Below are 17,308 nucleotides of genomic sequence, written 5' to 3'. Positions count from 1 at the left end.
AAGTATCTCACAACCGAAACATTTAGTGAATTTTCAGGAGTGACATCTTTGTTTTTTTAGGTGTTATCCCATAAAATAGTCACTACCGTAACAGTCACGACCGAAAAATGTCATCATTATTTTGGTAGTGACATAATCCTTTATTTGAGGGAAATAAACTAAATTTTAGTAAAGGTATGCAAACCTTTAGTATTTTAGTATGTTTTAGTAGTATGTGGGTTAAAATTCTGTAATGTAATGTGGTCGCTAGCAAAACATTAGTCACGACCGAAAATGTGCTGTCACAAATGAAACAGGATGTTTTGTTAAACATAAAGTATACTGAATTACCAAATGGGTGTTATTGTAGTGTTTGGTTCAGTGTGTATTCAAACAAATGAATCCTTAAAGGAACACTACACTTTTTTTGGAAATAGGCTCATTCTCCAACTCCCCCCGAGTTAATGAGTTGAGTTTTACCGTTTTGAAATGCATTCAGCCGTTCTCCTGTTCTGGCGATATCACTTTTAGCATAGCTTAGCATAGATCATTGAATCCTATTAGACCAGTAGCATCACGTTCAAAAATGACCAACGAGTTTCCATATTTGTCCTATTTAAAACTTGACTCTTCTGTAGTTATATCGTGTACTAAGACCAGTGGAAATGCAAAGCTTCAATTTTCTAGGCAGATAAGATTAGGAACTGCACTTCCATTTCGGCGTAATAATCAAGGAAGTTTGCTGCTGTAATATGGCCGAAGCAGGAGCAGTAATATCACACAGCACATGTGCAAATGCTAAACTAGCTGGGAACTCATTTCTGATAATACTACGCCTGCTTCGGCCATATTACGGCAGCAAACTTCCTTGACTATTACGCCGGAATGGAAGTGTAGTTCCTAATCTTATCAGCTTAGAAACTCGCAGCTTTGCATTTCCGCCGGTCTTAGTACACGATATAACTACAGAAGAGTCAAGTTTTAAATACAACAAATATCGAAACTCGTTGGTCATTTTTGAACGTGATGCTATTGGTCTAATAGGATTCAATGATCTATGCTAAGCTATGCTAAAAGTGATATCGCCAGAACAGGAGAACGGCTGAATGGATTTCAAAACGGTAAAAATCAACTTATTAACTCGGGGGGAGTTGGAGAATGAGCCTATTTCCAAAAAAAGTGGAGTGTTCCTTTAAGTTTCAAATCAGTATAATCAACTTTTTTTGCCTTTTACAAAGAAAAAATGGATTCAAAATGCAACAAATCTCATAAATCAGACTTGAAATATTGTTTAAATTCTAATTGTTAATAATTTACCTCTGAAATTTAGTGACAAATTTGGGGAGAGGACAAATATTCCAAAACTTTCTAAAATACAATTTTTTTTATGAAAAGGAAGGACCAACTGTAATGAGTTTTTGTGTTAATCAACATTAGAACTGCTGTTTGACCTTAAGTACAAAGTATTTCTTGTGTGTTTATGCGTCATCTGAGTGTGGCCCTCACAGTGATCATGTATCGTTTCCAGAGCGGCGTGTGCGGGTGTGAAAAGGGCTACACAGAAGTGATGACCACACATGGATTCCTGGATTACTGCACCAAGACCCCAGGTGCTGACAACAAGAAAGCAGATGTGAAGACCAGCTCGGGAAGATTAAAACCAGGCACCACTCAGATCCAGGACTTCTTCGGCGAGTGGTCCCTGCAGCCGCTCGGCCCAGGTATTTGAAATGCAGATGAAGACCGGGGCTGATGTGGGCCAGCGGAGTGTGGCTTTGAGTTATAGCAGAATCGTTGGACGCCTTTATGAGACTCCAGATAGAGGCTGATGTAGAACTCTGTTTAATGCCTCAGTGTTTATACCCTATTGGAGCTATGAGAAAAGCTGCAGTGGACAGAGTCTCATAACAGCGTGATTTGTATTGCCCATAACTTGACAGACAGAGTTGCTTTATTGCTGGCTGGAGGCCATTTCTGATTAGAAGTGAATTTAGCGGCCTGTGGTACAACAACTGTGTGCTGTCGGGTTACCAGTAGGTGTGGGTTTCAGCCTCCAGATGGAAGGACAAAATTCTTACCAGTACTTTTATGCACAAAACAAACTAGCAATACTTTACAAGGACACCTCTTTCTGGAATATTATATTATATTATATTATATTATATTATATTATATTATATTATATTATATTATATTATATTATATTATATTAATGTTTCACTATATTTCACTATATTCCATAAAAAAAGTATTAAACGTAATAAATCAGTATATTAGAATGATTTCTGAGATCATGTGACCCTGTAGACTAGAGTAGCTGATGAAAATTCAGCTTTGCTTCACATGAATAAATTATATTTTAAAATATAGTAAAATAGAAAGCCATTATTTTAAACTGTCATAATATTTTACAATGTTACTGTTTTTAACTTTAAAAAAAAAAAAAGTAAAAAAAAATAAATAAATAAAAAAAAGTCTCCCTGATCCCAAACTTTTGAAATTATGGCAGTGGCTACTATATTCAACACTGCAGAAACGCATTGTAAATAGAAACCTTTGATGCTGTCCAGAGCAAAAACAGAGACAGATTTGCACTGTCGCTTACCTTTTGTTTTGTTGTACATGTTTCTTATTAAACTTAAGTTTGTCGGTTCCCGCTTCCTTTGCTGAATCTTGAACTTTGTTACATACATGTATACATTTTCTTTCAATTATCCTGGCAACTATTTTTTTACTGGGACAGGACCCAGTGTTTGAAAACCACTGCTTTAGACATTTTATAGGCCAAGAGTTTTATAGGTCAGAGCAGTTTCATAAAACACCTAACTGAAGGTCTTTACTCCATTTTTCTATTCACCAGTGGGCTTCTTTCTCTGAATTAAAGTTGTTGTAAAGTGTTACAAAACTTAGCAGGATCTTTTTTGCTAAGAGTAGTTTTTGCATCATCCATTGTGTGAGTCTCAAAGGATCCAGGTCTGTTGCTACAGGAGAAGCTCTCTGTGCAGCTCATCAGACTGCTGTCTTTTGTCTTTTATCTGAGAGATGTGTTCTGAGACCTTGTCATATCAGTTATACAAGCTTCTTAATGGCTCTATGACACACACCTCATTCTTTCCTCTGAACTCAGAATGGAAGATGGTGAAACAGTTTCTTCAGGTACATTGTCACCAGCGTGAATGTGCCATCTGTTACTGCCACAAAAGGCCCCTGTGTGGAAACCACACGCAATAATAATGACGCTCCTATATATTTCACTGATCACACTCCTGCTTTCTGATTACACAGATGGAAGGATAAAGCTGTGGGTCTATGGGTTAACAGCTGGAGGATTCATTCTCATATTATTCGTTATTGCTGTGGCCTTTCTGTTTTGGTATGTATGCTGTCATATTTTGCACTCAACATTGCATGGACAGACAATACCTGTTTGAAAACAGTCATTATTTTTGCCTTTCTTTGTAGTGAGAGAAATTACACTTAGTTCACTTCCAAAATAAAAATGTCCTTTACTTTTAATTTACTCACCCCAATTTCATCCAAGATGTTCATGTCTTTCTTTTTTCAGTCCAAAAGAAATTAAGGATTTTGAGAAAAACATTACAGGATTTTTCTACATATAGTGGACTTCAATGGGGATCAACGGGTTGAATTTGCAGTTTCAATGCAGCTTTAAAGAATCCCAGCCAAAGAAAAAGGTTCTTATGTAGCAAAACGATCATTAATTTTTGTAAAAAAAAAAAAAATTACATTTATATACTTTTTAACAAATGATCAGGAAATATTCATGTGTCCCCCTCTCTCATAGCTACATGGTGAGTGTAGATAGGCCCCATTATTTTGAGGTAAATTTGTTCAAAAAGTCTGAAAATCTGTGTGTAACTTTAAGGAACGTCACTACTAAACACCTGTTTTATGCTATTAAGCACACTTTTTGGGTGTTATTCCATAACATTTAGTTTTTATATGTGTACAACTCTTCAAAAATATGCTAGCTAACCATTAGCATCTTTGAGCTAGCTTTCAAAAATATCTCAAATTGTCACTACCGAAACAGTCATAACCAAAACATTTAGTGAATTTTCAGTTGTGACATCTTTGTTTTTTAGGTATTGTCCTATAAAATTGTCACTACCTAACAGTCATGACCGAAAAAACGTCATCATTATTTCGGTAGGAAACACACAATCCTTTATTTGAGGGAAATAAACAAGCTTTTTAGTAAAGTTATGCAAATGTTTAGTATTTTAGTATGTTTTAGTAGTGTTTTAGTATGTGGGTTAAAATTCGGTAATGTGATGTGGTCGCTAGCAATACATTACTGTCACGACCGAAAATGTTCTGTCATGAACGAAACAAAGGATTTTTTGACAAACATAAAGTATCCCAGCCAAAGAAAAAGGTTCTTATGTAGCAAAACGATCATTAATTTTTGTAAAAAAAATTACATTTATATACTTTTTAACCATTAAAATCTCGATTCACACATTCTGTAATCACATTGAAAAGGTAATTCGTGACATAGGCGGAAGTACCAGCTCAGTGTTTACAAAGCAAACGTGCAAAGAAAGTCAAATGCCCTTTATAAAAAAGGTAAAACAACAATGCCGGACAATTTTGAAGTAGAAAGAGAAAATGAGATGGAGTTCGCCCTACCCTACCTTTTTGAACCGGAGTATACCGATTAAGAACTAAGCACATGTGACCTTTCCAATGTGATTACGTAATGCCTGAAGTTGAGCTAGTACAACGTGAGCATTTGTGGTTAAAAGGAATATACATTTTTTTTTTTTTTTTAGAAAATGACCAATCTTTTCTGTAGATAAAACCCTTATTCTAGGGTGACCATACGTCCACTTTTCCCCAGACATGTCCTCTTTTTGGACCTAAAAAATGTCTGAACTGCCCAAAATATTTGGGATTCGGCTTTTGCTTTTTACAGTCGGAATTCATTGTGTGCGTTTTTGTATTAAGGCCTTGCGTAGGACTGTTTTCTTAATCCTACTTCCGCAACTATTAGAATATTAATTATAATTTTCAGGAAGTCGTTATCAATATGGAGAGTATTTAAGTCGCTTTGGATGCAGCTGGTGTTGGATGTAGGGTTACCAAATCTGCATTTTTTTCCACAGAATTGGGCTGATTTTAATCTGTTGCAGCGGGCTGATTTTCTCCCGTGGGTTAAAGGTTTGAAAAATTGCATAAATTACATTTGACCGAAATGCTTGTATTGACATTTTGCATTCTACCTGTGCTAAAACGGTGGTAGATATTAGTTTTGTGAAGGATGGCCACTGGGGTAGGGAGCCTTTAGCTGTGTTTATGATCAATCTGCATAACGGTGACTGTAAAATATGTAGTTTAGGTATGGAAATGACATATTTTGAGTTTCACACACCCTACCCAAACCCTCAACACCCCCTGTCCTCTTTTTTAAAAACTAAAATATGGTCAGCCTACTTTATTTTTCCTCGGCTGGGATTGTGTAGTGTCCTTTGAAGCTGCATTGAAACTGCAATTTGGACCTTCAACCTGTTGGTTGCCATAGATGTCCACTTAATGGAAAAAATCCTCAAAAACCTTAATTTCTTTTTGACTAAAGAAAGAAAGACATGAACATCTTGGATGACATGGGAGTGAGTAAATTATCTGTAAAATTTTATTCTGGAAGTGAACTAATCCTTTTTATTGACTTTTGAGCATTTAGTCTCACTTGTAATAACTTGTTGCTGCCATCTAGTGGCACAGTGTAGGAATACAATAGAGGGCAGCAGTATACATAATATATTACAGATCATTGATCTCTCTTCTTTTTTGACCAGCAAACCGTCCAAACAGAGTAAAAGTGCATCTCCACCACAGAAGCCCTTGACTCTGGCCTACGACGGGGATGTGGACATGTGATAGCGCTCTCTGTGACTGTACATTCGAAGCACAAGCTGGACTACGTGCAACATTTGAATATGTTCATCTCTCTATGGCACCCTTTGGATTGTGGAAAATAAAAAGACACAAGGAGTAACAGACAAAGATCAAAGAACATTTCAGTTTTGAAATCTGCAGCGTACACACAACGTTTTGTGCACGACAGCAAAGGACAAAGGTTTTGGATCAGCGGTCGTCGTCGTGAAAAACGTGACATTTAAAGAGGGTACGAGACGCAGCTGACATTCCATGGACCAGATGGAGGACTTTGACATTTTCTTGCCGTGATTTTTCCTACATCAGATAAAAAATAAAAAATAAAAAAAAGGAGGGAGAAAAAAAATCTATCTTATCAGTCGCATTAAAAGCCTAGTTTACACAAAAATGAAAACTGTCATTTACTCATCCTCAAACCTAAGTCTAATTTGTGAATAAATGTTCAGAAAAGCTTTGTGAACTGAATCAGTCAGGTGACTCAAATCTCTTCATGAATGTCACTGTGAATGTCAAGATTTGAGGGTGATTACATGACAGAAATTTCACTTTTTTGCGTGAACTATCCCTTTAAGGTGATCTGAAAGTGACTTTTTAACAGAGAACGAGAAAAGACTGCTGTGTTATGCACTATATTAGTGCTTAGTCATTCTTTAGTTTCCTCTTGATTTATGTTCAAACGGATTTTCTAGTGTTTTTTCATTGTGATGCAAGGACTTTGCTGTAAACTGTTGTTTTCGTGTAGAATGTCTCCGAACGTGTGTGTGATCCGCACAGTAAACCAAAACACAGCTCATTTAGACACGGCGAGAGGTTAAGGTGACGATCTGCCCGTGTGCTGTTTTCACGCGCCTCAGTTTGTCCTTTAACCTCCGTCTAGCAGCTGAAAAATTGATGAGGTCTGCTTCAACACCAGCAGATAATGAACTGTGTTCCTGTGACGCGCAGAAGAGTTTTCGAAAGCGGCTTCCTGCAATATCCTGCGGTTAGAGGGACTCATTTAGCACAGATACAGTGGACTAATGCGTTTGTGTAGAGTCTGCATGAGCATTACACCGGGAGAGGTGCTTCAACGCTATGAATGTTCATCATTTTCAATAAAGTACAGATGCTGGTTCTGTATTTTAGGTTTTTATTCTAGGTCTTTTTGCTTTATTGACTGACTTCTCGCTGGCTTAATTATCTTGACTATCTGTTTCGAGACCTACGGTGTCAAGGTTCACTTCGCTCCTTGTACTGCCACGTGACAACTTTTTCGAAATCTCAAAGGTCCTCATTATAATAAAATAACTTGTGGTTTTTAAGCTATGCGAGACCTCTGGTTCATGGGGTCTTCCTCCACCGAAAGAATGTATTTTGTATGTGTTACATACATTCATTTTTGGATTTTGTTCATTTTGTCCCATCGGTGTTTCTGCTGCCGTTCGTGTTGGCTGGTTCATCTACATCGAGAACAGCTCCAGTTCCTCTCTGTTTGAGGCCCATCCGGATGATCTGCTGCTCTGGTTACATCAAAAGGCTTTGGTGTATTTCTAAATTAGTCCACTGATGTGAGAAGCTAAAATGTGTATAGCTTATAATAGTTTTATTTATTTATTTATTTATTTTTCAGGAGTTGCTGACAAACCTTGGAAAAAGCGGCTCTATATATATATAAATATATATATATATATATATATATATATATATATATTGAAGCCCAATTGTGCGTGTGCATGCTGGATTGATTTTGTCATACACTGGATTATTCCAAAAGTGGCCTTGCATTTTTATGGAAATCTGCTCCTATAGTGACAAAGTCAACAGTGTGTTTTGTTTGTTTGATTTCCTTAGTTTTTTTTTATTTGTTGCCCCTTAGAACTGACTTGTTTACATGGCTTCTTCTTCTTCTATGTTCAGTATGCTCTCAGCTCTATATACAGTTGCCTGTAAAACACTGACCTTTAGTTTACATGGTACTTTCTGTTTTAATTGTGTGTACTTGAAGAGTTGAATGAAAATGCTAATAAATTGTGATACTCTGTGGAAAATGTTGCTCGTTAATCATATTTTAATCTGCATCAAGGATGGATGGTGATTTCAGCTACTTGGACAGAAGTGAGGTAAATGTTCCCTACTGAAAAAAACAATAGACACCATCACAGAATTCGTAATGGTTTTACTGGTTATAATGGGAGTTGTATTGGTTTTAATGGAAGCTGTAATGGACCCTGTGGGTTTCTACTGGTAATTTGCAACTAAATCCTAATGGAATATCTCAAAACACACTACAGAAAACTATTTTTGAATGGGTTGCAATGGTTGAAAGTTGATGGTTTGTAATGTTTGTAATGGTATTTGTAGTGGAAATCATTACATTTCTGAAATTGTTTTTATTTTTCAGCAGGGTTGTGCCTTTGTACCATAGACTATCTTTAAGTTCATAGCTGTCAACACATTTTTTGTTTGTCTTTTAAATCATACCTAACTAATTAATTAATAAAATGTATTCACGCTCAGGCCATCCGAGATGTAGATGAGTTTGTTTCTTCACTGGAACAGTTTTATGAGAAATTTAGCATTACTTGCTCACCAATGGATCCTTTGCGGTGAATGGGTGCCGTCAGAATGAGAGTCCACTGATTTTGTCGAAAGCAACGGTATATAAAAATTACTTAAAAACATACACAACAGTCGTTTGGACTCTCTTTATGGTGGCACCCATTCACTGCAGAGGATCTGTTGGTGAGTAAATTTCTCCAGTTTATATGAACAGACAAACTCATCTATATCTTGGATGATCTGAGGGAAAGTACATTTTTAACTAATTATTATACACCAGTCAAACGTTTTTGAACAGTAAGATTTTTGATGTTTTTTTTAAAGAAGTCTCTTCTGCTCACCAAGTCTACATTTATTTGATCCAAAGTCTAGCAAAAACAGTAAAATTGTGAAATATTTTTTACTATTTAAATATATTTTAAAATGTAATTTGTTTCTGTGATTTCAAAGCTGAATTTTTAGCATCATTACTCCGGTCACGATCCTTCAGTAATCATTCTAATATTCTGATTTGCTGCTCAAAAAACATTATTATTATTTATTATTTATTATTATTATTATTATTATTATTATTATTATTATTATTTTGTTGAAAACAGCTGAGTAGATTTTTTTTAGGTTTCTTTGATAAATAGAAAGTTCAATAGAATAACATTTACCTTAAATAGAAATCTTTTGTAACATTACAAATGTCTTTATCATCACTTTCAATCAATTTAAAGCATCCTTGCTAAATAAAGGTATACATTTCTATCATTTCTTTCACAAGTAAATAAATACAGACATAAATAATAAATAAAAAAGACATATACTGACTCCAAGCTTTTGAATTTGTATAGTGTATAATGTTACAAAAGCTTTTTAATTCAGATAAATACAGATTTTTGGATCCTTCTATACATCAAAGAAAAAGTGTAATCAACTGTTTTAAATATTGATAATAAAAATAAGGTTTATTGAACAGCAAATCAGCATATTAGAATAATCTCTGAAGGATCATGTGACATTGAAGACTGGGGTACTGATGAATTTTGCTTTGATCACAGGAATAAATTACATTTTAAATAGAAAACAGTTATTTCAAATAGTAAAAATATTTCTTGGTGAGCAGAAGAGACTGCATTTGGCTAAATTATTCCTTTAATAAGACTGTCCTTATGAAACAATATTCATGCTCATTAATAGAGGCTCGATTCAGTCCATATTTCATTTTTAATTTCCATCATGAACCAGCAGATGGAGCAAGATGAACACTTAGATGAAAGATGGAAAACAGAAACAGATGGACCAAAGCGGATATTATAACAGAAACAGCCCTGTTATTGTATGAATAACATGTGAAGTAAAAGTATCTGAAGTAAATTGAATTGTGTTAAATGTTCTGTTGTCTGGCCTTCATCACACAGCAGCCCATCAAATCCTTCCACTTCAGGATGTTGAATCGTTTAAATCTTTTGTTTAATCAGTTTTTATTAGTAAAGCCTGTCATTTCTGCTCAAGGATGAGATGAATTTAACCAGACTTGTCAGTGCCACCTAGGGGACACGTGTCTGGGTGGTGTGATTCTGTCAGCCTTAATTTTTCCATTAAGCTTTAATAATTCTGCCGAAGATTTCCCATGAATCTTTGTGGGTTCTCTCGTTTTAATCATGAATTTCTATTCACCAGAAGCCAAATCTGTTTAACAAAGTTTGACATGATCAAACTGACTGAGAAGAGAAGTGGGGAAAATTGCTTTATCTGTTTCATGTAATAAAGAAAATGGTAAGAGACAGATTAAAGAATGATCACTGAATTTTTGTCTTGTTCTCGTTTCTTTCATATTTGGATCAAAATGATGAGGGCCAGACTAGTGCATAACATTTCCATCAATGCCGATTTAAACTTCAAACTTTTAACTGATGTAGGCTAGCTATCAAAAAAATACGATACAAACATCCTTTTTTCCACAAAGGCCGCCAAACTTCGTGCATGTTACACTATTATACGCCTATATGTAATATTCTATTGTTTCTGTAAGATTTGAATGAATACATGTCTATTCTTGATATTTTATGTCGGATTGGTGCTCAGTCTTATCGTTTATTTTTGTCTGTACTGCTGCCAGTTGTTTATTAGCAAGGATAAACTGAATGAATGGATGAATACTAATTTTATTTCACAACCTTGTTCTCAGGCATGAATAATACTGGCCTGCTTGTCATTATGTGGTCTAGTTCAATAACATTGATTTAACGTAAACTAAGTGTTTTGTGTTACGTTTTCGCGTGTAGTTCCAAGATGTTCAAGGAAAATTATAACGTGCGAGGAAATCATAGAAGTGAAATCCCACTGATGAACACATGAGGGCAGCAATGAGCTGAAGACGTTGTCTCAGTTTAATTATTTTCTCTTCCTGTCAAGTGACATGTAGATGACTTCGTAGTATGTGATACAGTCTACAGGAAGTTTTTAAATGTATGAAAAAAAATGTAAATGTGTTTAGTAATAAAATAAATATTTGGGCTGGTGAGCAGCCTAATACTAAAGCATAATGTTAAGTAGTGGAGAGCCATGATTTTTCACTTAAATTGTTGTCTAGCCAATGAGATAAAAACTAATACACTAATATACTAACTAATATATGTTGTTATATTTCAGAACATCGCCTGTCAACTGAAATTTTAAGAGCATCTAAGGTCCTGGCTATTTATTTATTTATTTATTTTGGCTTGTCTTGTGTAGCACTGCGTCTTTAAGGATATGGGCGGGGCCTTGTCATGATGGGCGGGGCTCATCTCTGTCTGGATGTGCGGCGGCCCAGAGTCCCACTGGCAGTGTGAAAACGGAGAGAAGGGAAGGTAAGCCGCGGCAAACTTCTGCTTTCTCCATGTTATTAGAGCACGGATGTATAGAGACAACGGCGCATACACAGTGTCAGTCACCTAGACTTAACGTTAGAAATAATGAAACAGTTCTACAAATGGGAGCGAAGCAGTGCGTCACGCTCTCAATGAACCTGTTGATGAATATGATCTCATCATCATGTTAATCTGAATATAACGCAGGACGTAAATGTTAAATTGCTGAGATGACTGTTTGACACTTAACTAGTGAATAAGTCGTTATTCATAAATGTAACACGTTTTATTCATGCATCGAGTTGAGAAAATATGCATGTTTCATTGCAAATTATATTATAAGCATAACTGAGATTGAATTGCAATGAATTTCTTATTATTTTGTATTAGTTTAAATGTCTCATTTTGTTTAGTTACTTCAGACTGTTCAATTATACCTGTTTTGTTACCACAGATACTGAAAATAGTTGAAGATTGTGTCCACTGCCATAACCCAACTCCTAAAATCCAAAAACAGTTTTTCTCTATACCCTAACTCTGCCCTTAAAACCAGTTTGACTCTCATCAGATTGGTGATTGGTTAATAGGAAATGTTCTTCCAGGAAAGGAACATGTCTTTCTTGTATGCACTTAAAGGTATATAAATGACTAGATGAATGAATAAATCTGTCATCATTTACTCAACCTTATGTCATTTCAAACCTGTATGATTTTATTTCTTCTGTGGAACATATAAGAAGATATTTTGAAGAATATTAGTAACCAAACTGTTTTCTTGACCATAGACTTCCACTGTATGGATTAAGAAAAACCAGATAATGTCTCATAATATCTTTCAATTTTTTTTTCATTTTGGGTGAACTCATAACTCATGTTATTATTCTAAAACACCAGTTTCAGCAGGTGAAAACCATGGCAGCTCCATTCAGATCGCTTGTGGAAGATTATCCAAGATACCTCAAATCATTTGAGCTTTTTCTGGAGCGCTCATCAGAGCACCAGTGCATGCAGGACTTCATTCATAATACGCTACCAGACACACTGACAAGGTGCTTTATCGTTCTTGATGAATGTCATATTTTATTCATTTAGCCTGTCCTAGATTTGTAATACAGAGTGTGCCAGCAGATTTAACAATGACAAGATATTATAATATTATCTTGCCTTTATTATGTTCCGTCTCGCTCTCTCCGCAGCATTGGAGGGGGGAGATCTGTTTTCAATGTGATGGGAGTAGGGAGTGGAGCAGGTATACTTTTCATAACGACTGAATTATTAACAATTCTTGTTTATGTTATCATTTCATACAGTATATCAGATTTTAATACCTAACAGAGTTCTCACTTGTCCATATTCATCTAATTCCCAGGCGAGATTGATTTAGAGATGCTTGCTCAGCTACGACTGAAATATCCACATGTCAAAGTCGACAATGAAGTGGTGGAGCCAAGCGTCGACATGCTGCACAAATATAAAGGTATCAGTCATTTTATTGATGCTCATTTAAAGAAATAGTTCACCCAAAAATGAAAATTCTGCCATTAATTACTCACCCTCATGTCGTTCCAAACCCGTAAGACCTTCGTTCATCTTTGGAACACAAATTAAGATATTTTTGATGAAATCCAAGAGCAATTCTTTTTGTCCGCGTCACCCTAGTGCCATTTTGGAGAGTACCACAGCATGCATTGTTTATGTTCTTGGTACCTTTCTGGTGCGCTTGCTGTCTATGGAGGGACAGAGAGCTCTCAGATTTAATCAAAAATATCTTAATTTGTGCTCCAAAGACGGACACGAGGGTAAGTAATTAATGACAGACTGTGTGAACTATCCTTAACCCTTAAGCTAATCATATATGCTTCTGCTAAATCTACCAATTAATGGTTATATATGCTGTTTTTCTTTCTTTTGTTCTTTCTGTTTAGTTCGGGTCTCAACAACTCCAGATCTTGATCATATTAACTTTAAGTGGAATAAGATGACGGCATCTGAATTTGAAAAACACTGGCAAGAGAAGAACCCTGGGAAAAAGATGGACTTCATTCACATGATACAGGTTTGGAGATGTTGCGATCTTAAAGGTGCCATAGAATGCATTTATACAACATTTTTAAATTGTTCTCTGATATCTACATAGAAGGTATATGGCATAGGAAAGGGCAAAAAATCTCCAGAAATGGTTTTACAGGTCCATTTACAACCCTAGAATTTGCCCCTAGAATGAAATGCTCTGTTACTGCCTTATTTGGAAGCTTCATGAATAATAATGATGAGCTCTGTTCTGATTGGATGTTTCACAGACCGGCTCAACTCTATAGCTCGCACATGGATAAAAATATATATTTAATCAGGAGCTCTAGCCGCTTTTAATATGCGGTTTGTTGAATCTGCCGTTTTGAATCGCCGACATTTTAGTGTGATTACTGTGATCGCATGTGCTCTGTGTAAAGTTACAACGCAGAGGGAGTGCTTCTTCTCCATCATTCTCCATCATCAGGCAGTTATTTCTCTGTTTATGTGGTAAGTAAAATCCTATGTATTGCAATGTAACAGGCTAGCGCTAGCATTAAGCTAACCGTGTCCCTTCAGTGGCTCGCCTTGTTTAACTGATGTGCTGACGTTACTGATGATTGGGCGATGCAAATGTTGGAGGCGTAACTATTAACGATCTCGGGGATGTTGCGTAACAGTCTGTTATGTTGGAATTGACCTATTTTTCGGTGGTCTTTTGCAAATACTAGATTTATAAAAGAAGGAGGAAACGATGGTGTTTGAGACTCATGGTATGTCATGTCCACGTACTGAACTGTTATTATTTAACTATGCCAAGGTAAATTCAGTTTTCCATTCTATGGCACCTTTAAGGAAGTAACGACAGATCTTGTCTTCCATTTTGTGATGTACTTCGACTGAATTGGATTATCAAAGAAGACATTAATGTAGGATGGGGACTTGATTCTGTTTATTAGTGGTTTATTGGATGTAGGCAGATTTTAATGTGAGTTTGCAGTCGATTAGGAAAGGGAAGGGTCCTAAGTCGACTAAATTATTGAATAAGTCTGCAGACAAATGACATTTTCATTTCATTTCATGAACTTAAAGAAGTTCACTTTCTTTTCTAAAAAATCTTTTTTCTTTTTCTTTTATTTCTTTTTTCTTTTCTTTCCAGGATTTTTATCCATATAGTGGACTTTTGTGGTGGCAAGATGAGCATTTGTGGTTAAAAAGTAGAGAAATTTGTATTTTTTTTTTAAGAAAATGACAGATGGTTTCGCTCGATAAGACACTTATTCCTTGGTGTAGAGCCCTTGAAACTGCAATTTGGACCTTCAGTTTTTATTCTGGAAGTGAACTAATCCTTTAAATTGATTTTATGCACCGATTTAAAGTGATATTATTGACATCCGAATGTAAACACGTTTTGTTGTTTTTGTAGAACATTAATATCAGTCTGTTTAACAGATGCTGTACTACGTCAAAGATCCAGAGGCCACTGTCTCATTTTTTCGGAGTCTTCTACACAAAGATGGGAAACTCTTAATCATTTTGGTGTCAGGTACAGTAAAAACTTTAAAACTTTGCCAAGGTGCAAAAACTAAATAATATAGCATTCAAGTAAGTATACATTTTGCTTAAATGGACTTCGGATGACAGGTTATGCTCAGGTTCCGAGAAAATGTTCTGTGAAAGGCGTAATCAAAGTCCAAAAATTGTTTAAAAATTTTACCTTTATAGGACAGCACAGCAGGTTTAAAATGTAAAAAAAAAAATCTGTTCTGTTTAAGAAAAAAATGACCTAATTTCTTCTTCTGCATACTGCAGGTGAGAGTGGATGGGGAAAATTATGGACAACTTTTAGGAAACAACTCTGTAAAACTGAGATCAGCCAGTGTGTTACTACAGGAGATATAAAAACCTTTCTGGATACTGAGGGCATCCCCTACCAGAACTATGAGCTTCTGTCCCAGATGGACATCACAGAGTGCTTCACTGAGGGAGACCAGGTGGGAGAACTGCTGCTGGATTTTCTTACTGAGGTCATAGAGTTCAGTAAGAATGCTCCTGAAGACCTGAAGAAAGGAGTACTGGACTTGCTGAGACATCCTGACTGCAGTAAAGAGGTGGATGGCAGGATCATATTCAACAACAACCTGGGAGTCTTAGTGGTTGAGCCATAGCTCCAAGACTCCTTTATATCTCACCTGCACAAGAATATACATTGCTTCTCAACCTTTTTGACTTCAAAGCCCCTCATTGTCCACAATGTCAATAATATTGAAAGACTACATGACTTTTCCAGATGTTTGTGATTTTCTGATAAGGATTAAGAATAATGATTCTATTTTCTAGACAGATGTGTACAATTGTATGAATTATTTTTCTGTATTTTTGCATCTTTAGAAATGTTCTGTTTCTGCACTTCTTCCAGCAGAGAGAATAAGAAATGTGGCTTATTGTAACAAGTGCATATATTTAAATGCATTCATTCAACAGCCTTAAACTATTGTCTCCTCATTCAAGGTAATTGCTGTGCTAGAGAATGTATTATTGTAACATAATGATGTTGTTATGGGTGAACAAACAGGAAAAGGAACAACTGTAGAGAACAATGCACAGATTAGACTGCATCAACATCAAACAAAACTGTTTTAATGAAGGCCTATGTAGGTGACCGGTCATAAAGAGATCTTGTCGCACAAACTCCAATACGAGTAACTATGTACATACTTTGTGAAACTTGTCTAAGCAGCAAAGTACAACTTTTGAATGTTGACTTATTAACTTACAGGGTCACACTGTTGGTTTTACTACAACCGTCTTTATGATGAAAGAGATGAGATTGTTTGGTGACTAGTTGTGTTGTTGTGACCTTATGCCTCATTTAGGTGTGTAGAGATATTTAATGCCTAACTAGACAGGACAAAGGTTGTTCAAAGTTAAAAATACATATACTTGAATCTACTACCAGTTTGACTTGATTACTGAGTGTAGAGGGGTTGTTAAAATAGCACTGCCTTCTCTTTGTGTTTGCTTACAGTATTATTGTAAAGTAACTTGAATATTGTCTTTTGTTTATCAACATATCTGTATATCTGTCCCACATGACAATACAATAAAACATCACATGATTAACTTAGAAGTTTTTTGAGCCATATACTGCACCAAACATCCTTTAAAACTTCACACTGAAAGTCATTTGTGTCTCTGAAAAGACATTCAGGATTGTATAATGAAGCAGCTTGATGAAATTCAGCCATGCTATTATAAAAAAGGAGTAAGTTAAAACGAGCCTGTCTTGAAAATGTCAGAATCCGATAGTACAGCACTGAATCTGAAGGACATCGACACAGAGGTCTTTGTTGACTGCAGAAAGACAGAATTTAACCAGCTTGACTGAGTTTATATTCTAGCTCGCACCTTTGCTGTAAGGCTCAGAGAATTACAAATGGCTGTATGACATTCATTTGTTTGTCCGTTCATTTAAAAAATGATAAATGGTAAATTCATCTGACTACCCTGCTGAAAAAAACAGCATATGCTGGTTAGGTATGTTTTGGTGCTGGGATGCTGGTTTTAGCTGGTTAATGCTGGTCCTTTGCTGGTTTATGCTGGTCATGTTGTTGGTCAAGGACCAGCATACACCAGCAAAGGGCCAGCATAAACCAGCAAAGGACCAACATAAACCAGCAAAGGACCAACATAAACCAGCAAAGGACCAACATAAACCAGCAAAGGACCAACATAAACCAGCAAAGGACCAACATAAACCAGCAAAGGACCAACATAAACCAGCAAAGGACCAACATAAACCAGCAAAGGACCAGCATAAACCAGCTAAAACCAGCATCCCAGCACCAAAACATACCTAATATATGCTGTTTTTTCAGCAGGGTAACATTACCACCATGTAGTATACAGAATGATCAAAACAATTTGAAACATGCCATTTTATTCTTCTACCAATAATTGCGGTAAAAGGTGCATTTCCGCCAACTACTGGACTGGAACTGGATGGCAAACAAGAGAGCAAT

The 17,308-nt window shown here is 36.0% G+C and overlaps 2 protein-coding genes across 3 annotated transcripts in view; both read left to right on the top strand.

Moving 5' to 3' along the window:
• Positions 1-7,865, top strand: part of thsd7ba (thrombospondin, type I, domain containing 7Ba) — a 149,305-nt gene extending 141,440 nt beyond the window's left edge. Inside the window, exons 25-27 of the mRNA XM_073845928.1 lie at positions 1,508-1,700; positions 3,265-3,352; positions 5,799-7,865. Of these exons, the coding sequence (XP_073702029.1) occupies positions 1,508-1,700; positions 3,265-3,352; positions 5,799-5,880 (363 nt within the window). The 3' untranslated portion in view covers positions 5,881-7,865. The remainder of the gene's footprint in view (positions 1-1,507; positions 1,701-3,264; positions 3,353-5,798) is intronic.
• Positions 7,866-11,227: 3,362 nt separating this feature from the next.
• Positions 11,228-16,409, top strand: hnmt (histamine N-methyltransferase). Of its 2 annotated transcripts, none has more exons than XM_073845713.1 (7): positions 11,228-11,276; positions 12,171-12,325; positions 12,473-12,525; positions 12,646-12,753; positions 13,202-13,332; positions 14,739-14,832; positions 15,099-16,409. In XM_073845713.1, the coding sequence occupies exons 2-7, from the start codon at positions 12,189-12,191 to the stop codon at positions 15,452-15,454; spliced, it is 879 nt and encodes a 292-aa protein (XP_073701814.1). In that variant the 5' UTR covers positions 11,228-11,276; positions 12,171-12,188; the 3' UTR covers positions 15,455-16,409. The 2 variants fall into 2 exon arrangements, with proteins under 2 accessions (XP_073701814.1, XP_073701813.1); XM_073845712.1 differs by lacking the exon at positions 11,228-11,276 and adding an exon at positions 11,291-11,912.
• The last annotated feature ends 899 nt before the right edge of the window (positions 16,410-17,308 follow it).

The sequence above is a fragment of the Garra rufa genome, chromosome 8 (assembly GCF_049309525.1).
Source record: "Garra rufa chromosome 8, GarRuf1.0, whole genome shotgun sequence".
Lineage (NCBI taxonomy): Eukaryota > Metazoa > Chordata > Actinopteri > Cypriniformes > Cyprinidae > Garra > Garra rufa.
The sequence above is the reverse complement of the archived record's forward strand: the minus strand, read 5'-3'. Positions and strand labels throughout refer to the sequence as shown.